The 16,882-nt window shown below is 39.2% G+C and overlaps 2 protein-coding genes across 2 annotated transcripts; one reads left to right on the top strand and one right to left on the bottom strand.

Moving 5' to 3' along the window:
• Positions 1 to 1,103: 1,103 nt before the first annotated feature.
• On the top strand, positions 1,104 to 5,941 carry LOC139351064 (green-sensitive opsin-like). Its single transcript, XM_070992726.1, has 5 exons — positions 1,104 to 1,578; positions 1,728 to 1,896; positions 3,741 to 3,906; positions 4,570 to 4,809; positions 5,405 to 5,941. The coding sequence occupies exons 1-5, from the start codon at positions 1,194 to 1,196 to the stop codon at positions 5,501 to 5,503; spliced, it is 1,059 nt and encodes a 352-aa protein (XP_070848827.1). The 5' UTR covers positions 1,104 to 1,193; the 3' UTR covers positions 5,504 to 5,941.
• A 2,315-nt stretch (positions 5,942 to 8,256) lies between these two features.
• LOC139351051 (green-sensitive opsin-like) lies at positions 8,257 to 9,961 on the bottom strand. Its single transcript, XM_070992701.1, has 5 exons — positions 9,501 to 9,961; positions 9,246 to 9,414; positions 8,989 to 9,154; positions 8,625 to 8,864; positions 8,257 to 8,521 (listed from the first exon to the last, which is right to left on the bottom strand). The coding sequence occupies exons 1-5, from the start codon at positions 9,883 to 9,885 to the stop codon at positions 8,423 to 8,425; spliced, it is 1,059 nt and encodes a 352-aa protein (XP_070848802.1). The 5' UTR covers positions 9,886 to 9,961; the 3' UTR covers positions 8,257 to 8,422.
• Between the last annotated feature and the right edge of the window lie 6,921 nt (positions 9,962 to 16,882).

Genomic DNA, 16,882 nt, shown 5'->3' with positions numbered 1-16,882 from the left:
CTCGACAAAAGCAGAAGTAGGAAAGAGCAGACACACAATCAATGAATACATTTGAATACATTTCAAACATAAAATAAGGTTAAATGATATTCACTGCAATTTGCATTTAGTTCAACTGTGTAAGATTCAAGGATTGTGTGATCTTCCCACATTTGAGTCACTTTACTCTGGTTTTCCCCAGTAAGGTCACAGCAATGCTTTTGTTTATCAGTGCCTTCCGAAAAAAAAACACACACCCACAGCTTAGCCGGCTTGGTTTATATTCAGGGCTGGTCATGGTTAAAGTTTCCACCCACTGTCCAAACATGCCATTGACACACAAGTCAGATGGGCAGGGGAGGGTATTTGTAGATATGCAGATTTCTGCATTTCTGCATTTACCATCTTATTACAGTTATAAACACCAGAGAGACATTTGCAAAAGGGTGAATATACTAATTTCAACAAAAGTGTATATACAGTATAGTATTATAGTATTGTTTCATATCCTTTTACAGTATATTTTGTCTATCTGAATGTAAAGCATCAAACAAATATGTAAAAAGAACAAAAAGATTTCATCTTCTCTCTTCAGAGTAATACAACTGATGAATGAAAAATGAGGATGATGGGATAAAAAGAGAAAAGCATTAAAGCAATAGAGTAATCGAATGCAAAAAAGAGAAAGAAATATATAAGCCAAAATACTGAATGTCTTACAGAAATAGGAAAAAAAAAAAAAACAAGCTGTTAAACTTTAAAATATATTCTGAATATTTGCAACCAACTAAATTTATTAAAAAGCATTTAATAAGAACTGTTGAAATTTGTTAGGGGGCATAGCATAGCACCTGTGTGCTATGGTCATTAACAATTACAATCTCTCATTTCAACAAGAAAAAAAAAAAAAATTCTCCATACAGGTTCAAGGTGTCCAACCTCAAGCACGACTGCATTAAAACAAAACAAGAAGAAAGAACAGACATTTTAAACTTTCATACACCTTAATAAGTTGATGTTCCCGTGTTAAGATGAATTAGGCTTTTCAGGATTACAGGAAAGACTTATTTTCAATCCCCTTGTAATCCACCCATTGACCAGTATAAAATGACCTCTCGTCAGCAGAGAGGTTGGGCAAAGTTGGTCGCCTGATTAGAAGAAGACTTTGGGATTCTTCACGAGAAGACGCTCAACAGAAGAACAGACTGGTGAAGATGGCTTGGGAAGGAGGAATGGAACCCAATGGCACGGAGGGCAAGAACTTCTACATCCCCATGTCCAACAGGACTGGGATTGTCAGGAGTCCTTTCGAATATCCACAGTACTACCTGGGAGATCCAATCCAATTCAAACTGCTGGCTTTCTACATGTTCTTCCTGATCTGCACTGGCTTCCCCATTAACTTTCTCACACTGGTGGTAACGGCTCAGAACAAGAAGCTCCGGCAACCTCTTAACTTCATCTTGGTCAACCTGGCTGTGGCTGGGCTGATCATGGTCTGCTTTGGGTTCACCATCACCATCACATCTGCAATCAATGGCTACTTTGTTTTCGGGCCGATGGGTTGTGCCATTGAGGGATTTATGGCTACTCTGGGAGGTATGATATAGGAACTTTTGTGACTTTGCTACTGCATATTTCTGCTTACCGCATATTTTAAAGCGCTGCCTGAAGTATCCACTGCAAGTGTTTCTAATATCACAACTACAATCATAACCAGATGTTGCCGTTCCTTTCCTCTCTCACAGGTCAGGTTGCTCTCTGGTCACTGGTTGTCCTGGCTGTTGAGAGATACATTGTTGTCTGCAAACCCATGGGAAGCTTCAAGTTCACTGGAACTCATGCAGGAGCTGGAGTTGTTTTCACCTGGATCATGGCTCTGTCTTGTGCTGCCCCTCCACTGGGTGGCTGGTCCAGGTAATTTACATATCAAACATATTTGGCTACACTAAGACAGAAACATTCAGAGGAATTACACATCAAAGGAAGCTTCATCCCCTGTGTTCCATGAATCTTTGTTCGCTGTGATAGTTAAGTGTGGAACAATTTGAACAACCAAAAGCTATTACAAGTGGCTACGGTGTTGTTGAGATACAAACCTATCCTTTAACTTGGGTCATATCTGAGGCAGCTTTATGCCACAAAAAGAACCAGAATGTCAAAATTATCAGAAATTTTGACATATAATTTCAACATCATAATTTAGGACCTGATACAATAACAATAGACTGGAGGAAAACATGAATGTGACAACACCCTCTGGTTTTAAAGCCTTTTTAATTGCATCTGAGTGAACAGACAAGTAAGTTAAACACCCACCACAGCTAATTGTAATGATCTATTGGGGCAGCAGCCCCTAACAACTATGGAGCTAAGATTGTAACTCCCAAATAAGATTAAAACAAGAGGTCATTTGACACACTGCGCAGTGTCTGAAGAAAGCTTTGCACTGACAAGACTTAGTGTAAACACAAACTAGTAACATTAAAAGTTAGAACACTGAAAGTAGCTATCAAAATAGTTGCTTGAATAACACTCAGTATCTACCCAGTGAAAAGACCACTTGACACGCATCGATAAACATGATAAGAGCTGAGAAGTCAAGAAACCAATCAGTCTTTTTGTATCTTCATTGGGAACTTGGAGGGGGAGGCCTCCCTCAGTGCCAGTGCTTATCAAATCAAATCAAATCAACTTTATTTATATGGCACTTTTCATACGTTCCTGTAGTACAAAGTGCCTCACAGGGGGTAAAAACAAAAAACAGAACAATACAGAACACTGTGACCCGAAACCTCCCCCCCCCCCCCCAAATATACACACAGATACACAATTACATACACACTCACGCACATACATAGACGTATGGACAGACATACATACCCACACACACAAACATACACACACCCACATACATACACTAACTGTCACTGAGGAGACATGGCTGGGCACTGAGAACTGAGGTGAGGAAGAAGCTGCCTTTGGGGGCCATGCACACCGAGAGGAATCATGGTCCATGACTCTATAATAATATAATAATTATTCTGGTCCTTTATTTAAGTAAAAGTAGCGATATGACTGATCTAGTGTAGTCTTAAAATACCCCAAAGCATATCGGGAGGCATATACAGTATTTCTCTCTGAAGGCTAGTTAAGCAGAAGTGTACAGTGTCATAAAAAAGTGCTGTAGCTCAAAATTGTACTTAAATGCAGAACTTGCATGCAGTAAATGTACTTAAGTTCCAGCGCTGCACTGCCCAGTCTTTATGCAAATATACAGATTACAGCTAACAGTGTGCAGTGCAGTAAGTACAGTGTTGTCTTAAGACTGGAGCAGTAAGCCGTACAGCAGGAGGACATGATCATTAAAACAAAAGCAGTCAACTGAGATTTCAGCTGAAGCAGTCTGACACAAAGAAAGAAAAGCTGCTTGCACAGTCTGAAAGAGATTTTCCCAGAGGACAGAAGAAGTGAGACCTCATCCAAACCGCCTGCACTGGCTTCATTTATTATACTACAGCTGATGAAATGGGCATGTCAGATATTGTGACTAAAACAGATATGAAAATCCAGTAAAAGTCAGAAAAGTGCAGCTGAAAATATTAAATATTAAATAATATTATTTTTATTTAAAAATTACTTTTACATGTACAAATCATGTTTTAAAAGCTGAGTATGTGCAGTGGTGTTGAAAAATGATGCAGCTGCAACTTGTTTCCCTCATTTTTTTTAATGATTTCCTCTGCTGTGTTCTCACACAGGTACATTCCTGAGGGTCTGCAGTGCTCTTGTGGCCCTGACTACTACACCCTGGCCCCAGGCTTCAACAATGAATCGTATGTCATGTACATGTTTATCTGCCACTTCTGTGTCCCAGTTTTCATCATCTTCTTCACCTATGGAAGCCTTGTGCTCACAGTCAAAGCTGTAAGTCTTATTTGTTGTACTGGACTGTACTATAAAAAGCACTATGTGGGCTTGACAAGTCTGTTTGAGTTGGCCCTCTGCCCACCACCCAGCATTTAACTCACATGTACTTTATATTTAATACCGACATCATTATTATTTTAATAGTATTTTTTTGCCCCCTTTTTTTGCAGTAATGTCTTTGACTACACCCTATATAGCCCTAAAGCCCTATATCAGATTCATTTAGTAATATTACTACTTTATAATATTACTGTCAGTGTTAGTTGTTAACGCTGATGCAGGTCACAGAGTAAAACATGAAATATTCTAGTATTTGCAGAGCTTTAAAGTGCACTTTTCAAGTGCACTAAAACATCAAAAAGTAAATCCAAACTGTACAATTTCTTGCTAAAAACAACTGATCTGCATTTTTCTGGGGACCAATGTACTTTTTTTACTTACTTCCACCCCACCATGTTAAACCCATGATTTATTTCAAAGCTGCAACCAATCATTTTGCCTTAAAAGAAAATCTTTACTGACCCATTGATCAATCCAGTGATTCAGATGAAATGTGTTTTGAAGCAACACAACATAGGAAGGACTTTGTGATTGACTGAAGAGAACCGTGCTTCACATTGTACTGAGACTTGTATGTCTAATCTGTTCAACACATTTCAGGCAGCAGCTCAGCAGCAGGAGTCAGAGTCCACCCAGAAGGCTGAAAGGGAAGTGACACGCATGTGCGTCCTGATGGTGTTAGGATTCTTGGTGGCCTGGACTCCATATGCCAGCTTTGCTGCATGGATCTTCTTTAATAAGGGAGCTGCATTCTCAGCCACCGCCATGGCCATCCCTGCCTTCTTCTCAAAAAGCTCATCCTTGTTCAATCCTATTATCTACGTATTGATGAACAAACAGGTCAGCTTACTGTAACTCTGTCTCACAGCCACACCAAAGATAGACCTAACATACCCCATTATGCTAGTTGAAACTAATGGCTTTATTAATGGTTATTATTAAAGCCATAGTACAACACATTATAATGTAGTTGTACTTGATTTACTAATGGCACTCCTAAAATTCTAACCCATTAGTGTATACTTTTGTATTAACAGATAACGAAGGAAAATATAGTTAAAAAAAAAAAAAATGATAGAAGAAGTTACAGTTGCTGACTCACATTAATTAAACACATTAATAAACCACTAGATGCTAATATAATGTAACATAATATGATGTCATTATAGCTGCTTACAACTATGTTATAGTGTAGTTATAAGCACCACTTGCTTTGTGCAATGTTTATAAATGCTAGGCAAAGTGTTACCACAATAATTCGATATTGTTGATTTGCTCACTGAGATTCAAAGGGAAATGTTGTTATGCTGAAGTCCTGTTTAATTTATCAAGTATACCACGCTATTTGGTCAGTTGTTTTCATCACAACATTTCCAAATGAAGGTTTGTACAACGTTGTTTGATATCTTACTACTGTGTGTTTTCTCCTTTTTAGTTCCGTAACTGCATGCTCTCTACAGTTGGAATGGGCGGCATGGTTGAAGATGAGACCTCAGTATCCACCAGCAAGACAGAAGTCTCTTCTGTCTCTTAAGGATAATAACGGCACAACTCCGGACATCCTCTTCCCTGATGTCTTCCTGATTCTGAACAGGTGTCTCGAAATGTAAATAAGCAAATGGATATAATTGTTTCTGCGGCAAGCTGACATTAATGTCAGAATGCATGCCTTTGGCAGCATTTCACTGTGCACATTCTTCGTTTGTGTGCACCTGTGATAAAAAACTAGACTTCCAACATCACATGAACCACAGCTGAAAGAGAATCAAGCAAGACATCTCTGAAACACAGTGTGAAGTATTTTCTTGCGATAATGATGATGCTATGTTTGGATATGCGAGTGAATGAAAATCATCTGTGTATGCTTATGACACAAGAAGTTAGCATATTTGTTGGCTTCTGTCGTAATATTCTGTATATATTTTATTAAAAAAAATGTAGAAAAAAGTTATTAAATGCATGCATGAAAAGATGTCTTGGTTGTTGTTTTCTTTTTTCTTAACATTTGAACAATTTGATTAAGATTTAGTTTTACTTGAAAGCAAAGAATTTCACTTATCCTGTAGACAGACTATAGACCTGCGTGTACCACTGATTTGTATTTGGTAATGAGTACTGATGAGACTTACATGTTCAATCCTGAGGGGAAACGTGCTGCATTGCACAATATTTCCTAATAGGTAACCTAACAAGTACATCGCTCTACAGATCTTTATGGAGAATGACACAGAGTCTTTTCACACTGAAATAGACTCCTAATAATAACATAAATTTTGCAAGAACATGAAATTATTTGATCATGAGGACCCCTGCCACACCTCATGTTATGAACTGGCCACAATACATTAGGTGTAACACTTTCAATATTGAAATGAATTTACTATGGATTAATAAATTGTTAGTGCTGGTGAATATACAATGTAGCACGAGATCATTCACAGCCGTCTTGTCGCCAGATGAATGTAGTTTTAACTTGGCATATTTCTGCATCATTGACATCGCTGTCATGGTGACGTTAACTGCTCGAGAGAGTGTTGTGTGTTGTTGTTACATCAGAGAATTTGACATCAGTTCCTAAATTGCAGATACAGACTGTGTCTCCTTCTCTCTAGTACACAATAACTAGTCTACATGTAGCTGTAAGAAAAGGTCTGAGTCAGAAATAGATATGGAATAACTGTCTTAGCCTCGTCCGCTTCGCTTCCTTGTTGGCCCAATCACAAGAGATGTTATGTTAATTAATTGTACAAATATTATTTTGTTATCACTAATCGTTCTGGACCTCTGACCTTGAATAAAAATCAGATGTGGACCTTTGAGCAATAAGTTTGACAACTGTCTTACATGTGTGGAAAGAGAGTGGTGAGGGAAGGGGAGTCAGACTGTGAGTGACAGGAGATAAGACTCCGATTAGACGGGTTAACAGAGCAAGCACAGTGGACTTTTCTTTTCTTAGCAGACGTTCTTGAGATAACAGGAATGGGATGAGCACAGGGATTAAAAGGGATGAGGATAATGGGCAGTTGGAGATATAAGAAAGAGTGTTAAGTATGAAGAGCTGCACAGCACCAGGCCCAGACATGATGCACACCAACTGGCTAAAGAAGCCAGGTGCACTACACCAATGCCTGGCAGTACAGATGAACCAACTACTGATGGATGGGACCCACTCAGAGTGGTTGACCCCAGGGCGGACATTCCTGATCACGAAGGACCACTGATATCAAGACAAGGAAGGTCCTCACAATGAATGGAGGGTTTCATCCCAATTCCAGCACCCTGCGAATGTACACTAAACAGACCGAGGGAGGCAGAGAACTGGTCTCTCTCACTCAGTCTGCAGTCCTCTTGCCAATAAAAAAGATCCACCACAGAGACAACACAGCAAACTGGCTTGAGAATATTTCTCTGAGCATCATTAGCTCCTGTCCCTATCCTGTCATATCCTGTTTTACTTGCCAATGTACCGAAGGCCAACAAAACACTCTGGTAGTCTTATCACTGCAGTTTTACTTGTAAATTGGATTTGCTTGATCTAGCTTGGGCAAACTCTTTTTTTGTCTTGGTGTCTTCATGATAAAGTGAACCTGACGACATGGTCCTTCAAGTGCCTCCTGTTGGTGCTGACCCCCTCCAGAAGCAAGGATATAGATGAACATCCAAGGCCAGGTTAAATTTTAAATAGGGAACATTTGCTCAGTTGGTTAAGCTGTGTATGGGAGAAACACAAGCCTCTCTGTGAGTTCCATTGAACCTAATTAGGTCCTGATAAATACAACAGTTCAAAATATGTTGCATAGATTGAACTGTTGAGGTTCTGTTCATATAGTATTGCCTGCCAGTTATGGCGTGTTACTTGAAATGAACTCAGTATGACAGCACATTTTTTTATGCATGCATTTATTCATCTATGTTATTTTTTTTTTTTTTACATATATATATATACAGTGTTTACAAGTGTTTTCATGATGACCAACTCAGAAAGTGACAAAAATAGAGTTTTACATTGTATATAGTTGCTCATTTTGAAAATAGAGTACAAAATGTGTTCCCACTGATGTAAGAGGAAAAAAAGAAACTATAGTGGCATTTAAACCACATGTTCTTTAAGGATGTTGTGTAGATTCAATGGCGCCAAATAGCTGTAGCATTTCAGGTGCCACTGTGCCTCTTGCAGCACGGGGAGTCAAAGTGAGCATCCACATACATATGTTCACAGATCTTATCATTATTTGCGATGATTTTGAATTCACATTGACATGACAAACAATTTCCAGCATTCTTTCCAAAAAAAGATGAGAAAATGCTCTTCATGAGTTTCTCCTGCAGCCGTTCATCACTGGTCAAGTAGTTCAGATGTCCCTGAACTTCGCTCAGTCCACATGAAGGATTATTCCAGATCAAAGAGATAAGAGAGAGGAAAATGTCCAGTTGTAAGAAAATGTCTCTGCATTTAAGAGACAGAAGACACCTCTGTCTTGCTGGTAGAAACTGAGGTCTCATCCTCCACCATACCACCCATTCCAATTGTGCTCAGCATGCAGTTACGGAACTGAAAAAGAGAGCGAAAACAGACATATGGAGCATGTTAATGTCTATTATGGTATGTTTAAACACTCATAAACAAAGGTAAGATCATTTTCATATAAACCAACCTGTTTGTTCATCAGCACATAGATGACAGGGTTATACAGAGCAGAGCTCTTTGCAAAGAAGGCGGGGAGAGCTGCTGTCAGAGCTGTGAAGGCAGCCCCCTTGTTCATGAAGATCCAACCAGCGAAAGAAGCATATGGTACCCAAGCTACCAGGAAGCCACAGACCATCAAGACGCACATACGTGTCACTTCCCTCTCAGCCTTCTGGGTGGACTCCGACTCCTGCTGCTGGGCTGCAGCCTAACAAGTTTGATAAAATAAAAGATAGTCACCATCTCGAAGGTTCTACCATATACAGTGAGGCAAACTGTGGTGAGTTTATCTTAATGTTGAGGCAAAGAATATGCCTGAAAGTTTCACTTACAGCTTTGACTGTCAGCACAAGGCTTCCATAGGTGAAGAAAATGACGAAGACAGGAATGAAGAAGTGGACAACAAACATGTACATGACGTATGATTCATTGTTGAAGCCTGGAGCCAGAGTGTAGTAGTCGGGTCCACAGGAGCACTGCATTCCCTCAGGAATGTACCTGTGTGAGGTTGAAGAAGAGCAAATCATGCATTTAGCCTCTGCGTCTGCATCTGCTTGAACAATATCTGAGTGGTTCAGAAAAAAAGTACCTGGACCAGCCAAAAAGAGGGGGAGCAGCACAAGCCATAGCCATGATCCAGGTGAAAATGACTCCCGCTGCAGCATGAGTTCCAGTGAACTTGAAGCTTCCCATGGGTTTGCAGACGACAATGTATCTCTCAACAGCCAGGACGACCAGTGACCAGAGAGCAACTTCACCTGAAATGTAAGAGAAGCCATTAATTCACATTGTTCTTCTAAACACACTGACCTGAAGAAAGGACTTCATGCTTCTCCTTTCTAACCTCCAAGTGTGGCCATGAATCCCTCAATAGCGCAGAAGGTGGGTCCGAGAATGAAGTAGCCGTTCATTGCAGATGTGATGGTGATGGTGAATCCGAAGGCACACATGATCAGTCCAGCCACAGCCAGGTTGACCAGGATGTAGTTGAGAGGTTGCCGGAGCTTCTTGTTCTGAGCCGTTACCACCAATGTCAGACCGTTGATGGGAGTTCCAGTGCAGATCAGGAAGAACATGTAGAACGCTAGAAACTTGAATACCATGGGATCCACCATATAATACTGCGGATATTCATAGGGACTTCTGACAATCCCAGTCCTGTTGGACATGGGGATGTAGAAGTTCTTGCCCTCTGTGCCATTGGGCTCGATTCCTCCTTCCCAAACCATCTTCAGTAGTGTGTTCTTCTGCACAGATTCTTTCCTTCTTTGCTGAGAAAACTCAGTAGCGCTGATGAAGACTGAAGGTGTGGAGTGTGATTTTATACCTCACCACTAACCCTATCAGCAAATGGCTAAAATTGGATTACAGGACTCTTAGGTGGTACGCATGTTAAAAGAGGTCAGTAATTAATCTTAACACCGGCTAGAGAGACTAGCACCAACAGTACATTGCTCCAATTTCTGGGACCGGAGGAATTGTCTTAATCCTGATTAAATAGTAATTACGTTTAGTCAACAGTCTTTAGGACTTTATCAACTGTAAACTTATTTTAAACAAACAAACCTGGAATCTTGTGGATAATGTGGGTTACTTCTATTCACATTTGAAGTGTATCAGCATGTTCCTTGAGAACATTGATGTATGCACTTGATCTGTTTATTTTGAATATGGAGTGGAGGTTGCAGACAGAGGAGATAATGCAGTTTTGAATGGTATACTTCTAATAGAAGCAAGAACACATGGATGTGTGTTGTCACATGTCCTATGAGTGTCTTGAGACAAGGAGAAAACTCCTCTCTGTCGTTGTTCTCATGAACAGCTTTTTTCTGACCACGATTTCAACATTATGCTACTGTCTGTCCTTATTATCTTTCCTTGATTGCTTAAATCCACGATGTTGAATGCTCATGTGTTTATTTTCCTCAGGCCAGATCAGTAATCTTACATTTTAACAATCAGTAATGTCTCCATGTGGAGAAACTGTAGGTGTCATTATCCTAATTGGATTAAGTTGTGTCTCCCCTGGTATGACCCAACCTGAATGTAGCAAAAGCTTACTGCCATGACTTGGAACAAAAATGTGTGCTAGACTTAACTAATTTGCTCTCTTCCTTAAGCCAGAACAACATTGTTTGTGGCCAGTTTCAAATTATGTCCTGTGTTTACTTGAGGAGAGCCCATTCTTAAATAGCTGAGGAAAGTCAAAGAAGGTCGACAGATAATGACTGAACCAACTGGCACATTTGGCATTGGTTGCAGAAGACTGTAGATGAACTGTAGACTGTAGAAGCCCTGAGTTCACTGTTAACTATTGAACAGCAACTTCCGTGGCTGCTGTATATGCACCATAAACCATAAACAATGTTTTTTGCTTATTTAACATAGTTCATCAGTGTTTAATGTTGTTAAATATTCCTTAAAATCAAGTTCATTATGTTATTATTTAAGTTAAAGAGGGACTCATATCTGGTACTTCTGAGCAATATAGATGCATGCTATGACTGACTGCAATATAAAATTAAGCACGATTTCCAATAAAGTACATTTAGTTTGAATTATGACAAATAGAAATGATTTTTAGAAATGTACAGCACATCTGTATTACGGATATGTATATGTTAACATGATCACATATAAGGAATCCATTTATCTAGCTGCTGATGAAAATTGATGACTGATGATGAGCTACTTTGGAATCAAAATCTCTGTCAAGCGAACTAAACTTCCTGTGCAATTCAGGGATTCACAGCACCACACATAGGGGTGGAAGGAAGAGCTCGGAAATATTCTCTGCATACTTGCAGTTTCTTATGAATGTTTTTATCATTCTGCTGCCAGAGGGCCTTCAATGTATGATCTAGAGCACAGATATGGTCACATAAATATCTTTAAAAGCAGCAGAAATAAACATGTTTAAAGTCTGGTACAGATGAAGGACTCTATACCTTGAAATCACATTAAGGCCTGAAGCTATGTGCAGGTATGGGCATGACCACTTGGAGTCTCAGAGAGTCGCTAGGTTTCAGTGACCAGGCGCCGTTCGGCTTCCCTCAGCTGCACTCATGCTCTACTTCTTTGCCCAATCAGCCGCAAGTTTGGTGGAGTCTGGCACTGCCTAGATGGCAACGGCTAGAGCCACTGTCACTGAGCTCTTTCTCACCGACTCTTCAGAAACTTATGGGTGACGTCATAGAGACTACATCTGGTTTTATACAGTCTGTGGATAAATTACATAACTATACTGCAAATAATGAAAAGTCTTCCATGCATACACATAAACTAACTTTAAAAGGTTGTTTCTTTTAAAAGTGACGTATTAGAAAACAGGAATAGAGCTTAACTTCTTCCAGGTTCCTCCTGTCTAAATCTAGATTTTGAAACAATACAAAGACAACATTAGAGGATTTTAGGAGATTATCTGTAACAATCTGAGCTTCAGGTTCACTGCAGACTATGCAGGAACTGGTGCAGTCATCACCTGTATTATGGCTCATATTCATGTAACCCCCACCTTTCAGTGTAATCCAAGTATAAGAAATGATGTTCTGACTGTCAAATATAAGTTCATTCATTCAATTTGGATTTTGTATCGGATATATATTGTGTATTTATGTAACCATTATTCACAAGCATGCTTCAAGAGTCTTTACAGTGAGTGTCTACCTGGACCAGCTTCAACAGTCAGTTTCAGAAGTAAATTGATTGGCATCTACAAGGCACTTTCGCAGATGCAGTTCTGAAATCTTAATTAAATAAGAACTACAATCACTTCCAGAAACAGCTACAGAGACAGTGTTAAGTTATATCTTAGCACAAAGCGGTCTTCAAAATCACAGACTAATGTTTTAACTGCGATAGTATCGGTGGAAGGAGAGTGCACATTGTCTAAGATTAATGGTAGACAAAAAGTACTTTAAAAGTGTTTGTATCTGTTTACAATATGTTTAAGGACACAATAGTGCAATATGGTCCTCAAACTACATTGTGACAATGATGAACTATTTTACTTATATTGTCATGTTATTGTGGATTTTATACATACTATACAGTATTTTATCATGGGGCTTATTTTCATGTATATCGGGTCCTTCTTAGGCTGCACACATTGCTCTGGACATCACATTAAAACACTTTCTTTTAGTTGCCTGGACTCCATGACTCCTGCAGGTTGTATCGTGGAGTACAAGGGAGCTGCTTTCAGTGCCTCTACAGCAACAATCATCTGTTTGCTTCTGTGCAACGTGCTGAGCTCTGTAGCATAATCCTGTTATTCATTAGGTGCTGTTGTACAAACAGGCTGCTTCCTCTGGACTCCCTGGCTTTATTCATTTTTAATCCATGAAGTACCATCAAACCACAACTATTTGCTACGTGTGCATGTTTTCTGATGCAGTTAATGTTTGAATGAAATATATTTAATCCTTTTGTATTTTTTTTTATTGTGGCAAAATATTAAATGCTAATTTTCGGTAAATATTGGTAGCCTACACCTAATTTATTTTGTAAGGAACCAAAATGACTGATAAACATTGTTATTATTTGTACAGCTTTACAGCAATGTTCCTCACATTTCAAGCTGTACATGCCTGCTCAGTGCTACTGGGATTTGTACTTCAGTGTAAACCAGTATGACAGAAGTCTCCACTGTGTCCACAGAATAAAGACATTTATTCAGTTAGAATAATAACAATAAACTTTATTTGGAAAACACCTTTCATACGAGAAATGCAGCTCAAAGTTCTTTATGATAAAGAGACCACAAGCATCAGGTGCTTCGCATAAAAAAGACATGCAATGAACACAAAAACAAGAATAGAAAATGCATGTAAAATAAGTGGGAGACTCAATTCCTCTTGATAATAATAGCAAAAATAACATAGAATATGGATAAAAATAAAGACAATGCATAACATAGAATGGAAAATAAAACCACTGAATAATAGTGATAAAATAAAGTACATAGAATGCATAAAATCAAATAAAATATATCAATTTAAAGAAGTGCAGAGGGCAAGAAGTAAGATCTTAACAATGTCCTCTGGAGATTGCTCTCTCTGATTCTGTACTTTGCTCGACAGAGACACAGAGGTATGGGTGACGCTTTGCTATAGGCTGAATTCAACTGGCGTGTGAGTCCTGAGTTGACAGTCCAGGCAGACGTTCTTTGAAGGGATTGTCAGACCCCAGCCGCCACCTTAACCCTAATGTTAAGCATCCGTAAAACCAGAGAATTAAGAAGGAGACTGGGATTTATATTCAGAAGGATTTAATCCAGAATATCATTCACTCATATCAGAGTGAGGTGAGACACTACAGGTGAAAACATTGTTCTTTCATGCAGCGGTCAATTTGAACAGGTAACAAATATTTAATTTAATTTAATTTAATTTAATTTAATTTAATTTAATTTAATTTAATTTAATTTAATTTAATTTAATTTAATTTAATTTAATTGAACATGCACTTTCAGAAAACTTGTAATAAAACAAGTAGTTGTTTTAATGGAAGTAATCATCGGAAAAGATTCATGGTGATATCTACTTTTAACCTATTCACTTGTAGTCTCTCCAAACAAGTTTTTGAGAGTTTAAGTTGAGCCAGAAACCTCCATTTATTCCAGCACTTACATACATCAAACTTTTCATCCCCCTCTATAATGTGAAAGTTTTTTACAGAGCTGTTTGTTCATGTGCCATTCACAGCCTGATTTATAAGGGCAACATATTTTGTATAATGTAAAATTATTTACAGTTTCCTCTAACCTTTGCAAATATTTATAATGGTGATCAGGACCAGGCAACAAATACATGTCACACTTAGTTTATATCATTGGATATCAGTTTAATCTTCTGTTTGAGCAATTAAGGTGTAATTACACTGGTGCACAAAGCTCATTTACTGAATGCGTAACATGGTTACAGTCTTACTGTAAGCCAGTGGTGGAAAGTAACGAAGTCCATTTACTCAATTACATATTTACTTGTTCTTAACTTCAGTGTGTCTATTTTTAGCTTTTACTCCACTGCAACTTATGTGACAGCTTTAGTTACTTAGTAGGTTAATAGGTTAACAAGAGAAATGCTTTTTAAAGAGGAATCAAAAATGAAATAATAATAATAATATATACTTAACAATGTAATACCATGAAGAGGGACACTGAGTGATTTTATTTTCAGATTTTCAGCATTTCAGCTTTGGCTTCTCCAAAGGGTGACATGATAAATTTTATAGGCCGCAAGATTATTAAAGTCAGAGGAAAGACGAAAAAAATCTGATACACAAATCTGTTTTCATATCTTTCTTTAATACTTGCTCTTTTTTTTTTGTAAAATAAATAAATCAAATTAAAAAAGAGGAAAAAATTGGTAGAATATATAATTGGTGGAACTGCTGACAGCTCATACACATCTGAAACATGCCAAGAGGCTAAAACTACACATTGATCTTAGTAAGGGATCACAAGGAAAAACATGCGTATTTTACAAGCAAGGTTTTTTTTTTTATGTAAAATGGACAAACTACGGCTGTCAAAAAATTATAGGTAATAATTGAAGTACAGCATGTAGTAGAAGTATACTGTATAATTAAAATGGAACAGGCATCTCAAAATTGTAGGCCTAAGCAAGTGCAGCACTTGAGTAAATGTAGCAAGTTACTTTGCGCCAGTGACATACAGGAGAAGGTGCTCCCTGCTGCTGGAGGCGCACACTGAGCGCTGTTCGCTGTGGAGCCGCTCGGCTCGATGCGGCAGAAAACGGTGCTTCATAGCAAAACTAGGTCATCCTCTGCACTTCGGAATAAAGTCGGCGTCACATCTGACCAACACTGAAGCACTGAAGAAGCGATCCGTGATGTGAGCGTTAATCATGGCAGCGCGGAGAGCCGTGCGCAGCCTGGAGCTAATCAACTATAAATAAATAAATATAAATAAACACTTTGATCTCACGGCAGCTGAACCGCACTGCCACCAAATCATCATTACATGCTCGGTTACAGTCCAGTGCTGCAGCTGAAATGACTCGAAGCTCTCTCATCTCAACATCTCAACACCTACTGACCCCCCCCCCCCCCCCCCCCCCCCCCCCACACACACACACACACACACACTGAGGCGAGTTTCTCTAGTTCATTTCCATTTGATAAGCCGTAATTATCCGATTTCCCAGCATCTGTGGTGGTCCACTCAACAGATTATTCTGATGTCCAAAGCTAGACAAAATATACATTTTGACTCTCTGAACATAACTGTGTAAAAGTGATCGCTGTAGGATGAGCAGAAAAGCAGAAAAAAGTCCGCGAGATGTCAAGTTGTCAGCGGTCAAAAGCAGCGAGAGGCTTCCCAGCAGAGTGCGAGTGTGTTGGTGCTGGATGTAGACTGACTCACCGTGCACCCTCTGCACGCACATACACAGCATTAGTCATCATCACTCACTTCCTTGGGTCTCTGGTGCTGCCACACGCATACAAAGTGTGAAATAAGACCGTCTGCGCTTTTTTGAGTGAGATACGGATCTCTGTAAGCATCCTGCCTACAGTTCCACACAAGCCGTTTGAATTAGGCGCTCCTGGTGTCTCTCCACCCAGCGCCACCTTCTCACAGATCCGTGGTTAGGTTATCGAAAGCACGGTGTTATAAATCATGTCCAGACGCCACAGGCGTTGTTCTGTTGTTGGCTGTAAAGAGGAGCACAAATCGCTCCATCGGCTCCCAGCACCGTGGACTGAATTCATTTTTGAAGGCAAGGAGGTGCATGCCATGAACTCTTTTTGGAGTTTAAAATATAGATATTCATTAATAGTAAAGGTGCATAAACTGCGTTCACATGTGTTTCCTCCACTCCAGCCATCCACTTCGTTCGTGTCAGACAAGACGATTGCTCTTCCTTCCTTCAAACTCCATTTATATTGCATGTTTAACAGCCCAGTTTAATAATAATAATAATAATAATAATAATAATAATGATAATAATAATAATCCGGGATTAATCCCCAAACCCCCTATTAGATAGGTGCTGATTCACGCGTCTGAAGTGTCTTTGAAGTGAACGATTGGAGCCAGAGCGCGAGCCGCTTTGGGCTTTTTTTTTTTCTTTTTTTTCCCTCGACCTTTTTTCCGTTCAAGCCGCACGTGATTGGTCAACTACTTGATGTGTGGTGGCTTCAGTGTGTAGGCCCACACACACACACACACACACACACACGCACACGCACACACACACACAC

The sequence above is a fragment of the Chaetodon trifascialis genome, chromosome 3 (assembly GCF_039877785.1).
Source record: "Chaetodon trifascialis isolate fChaTrf1 chromosome 3, fChaTrf1.hap1, whole genome shotgun sequence".
In the NCBI taxonomy this organism is placed as follows: domain Eukaryota; kingdom Metazoa; phylum Chordata; class Actinopteri; order Chaetodontiformes; family Chaetodontidae; genus Chaetodon; species Chaetodon trifascialis.
This window is presented reverse-complemented; position numbering and strand designations above follow the sequence as displayed.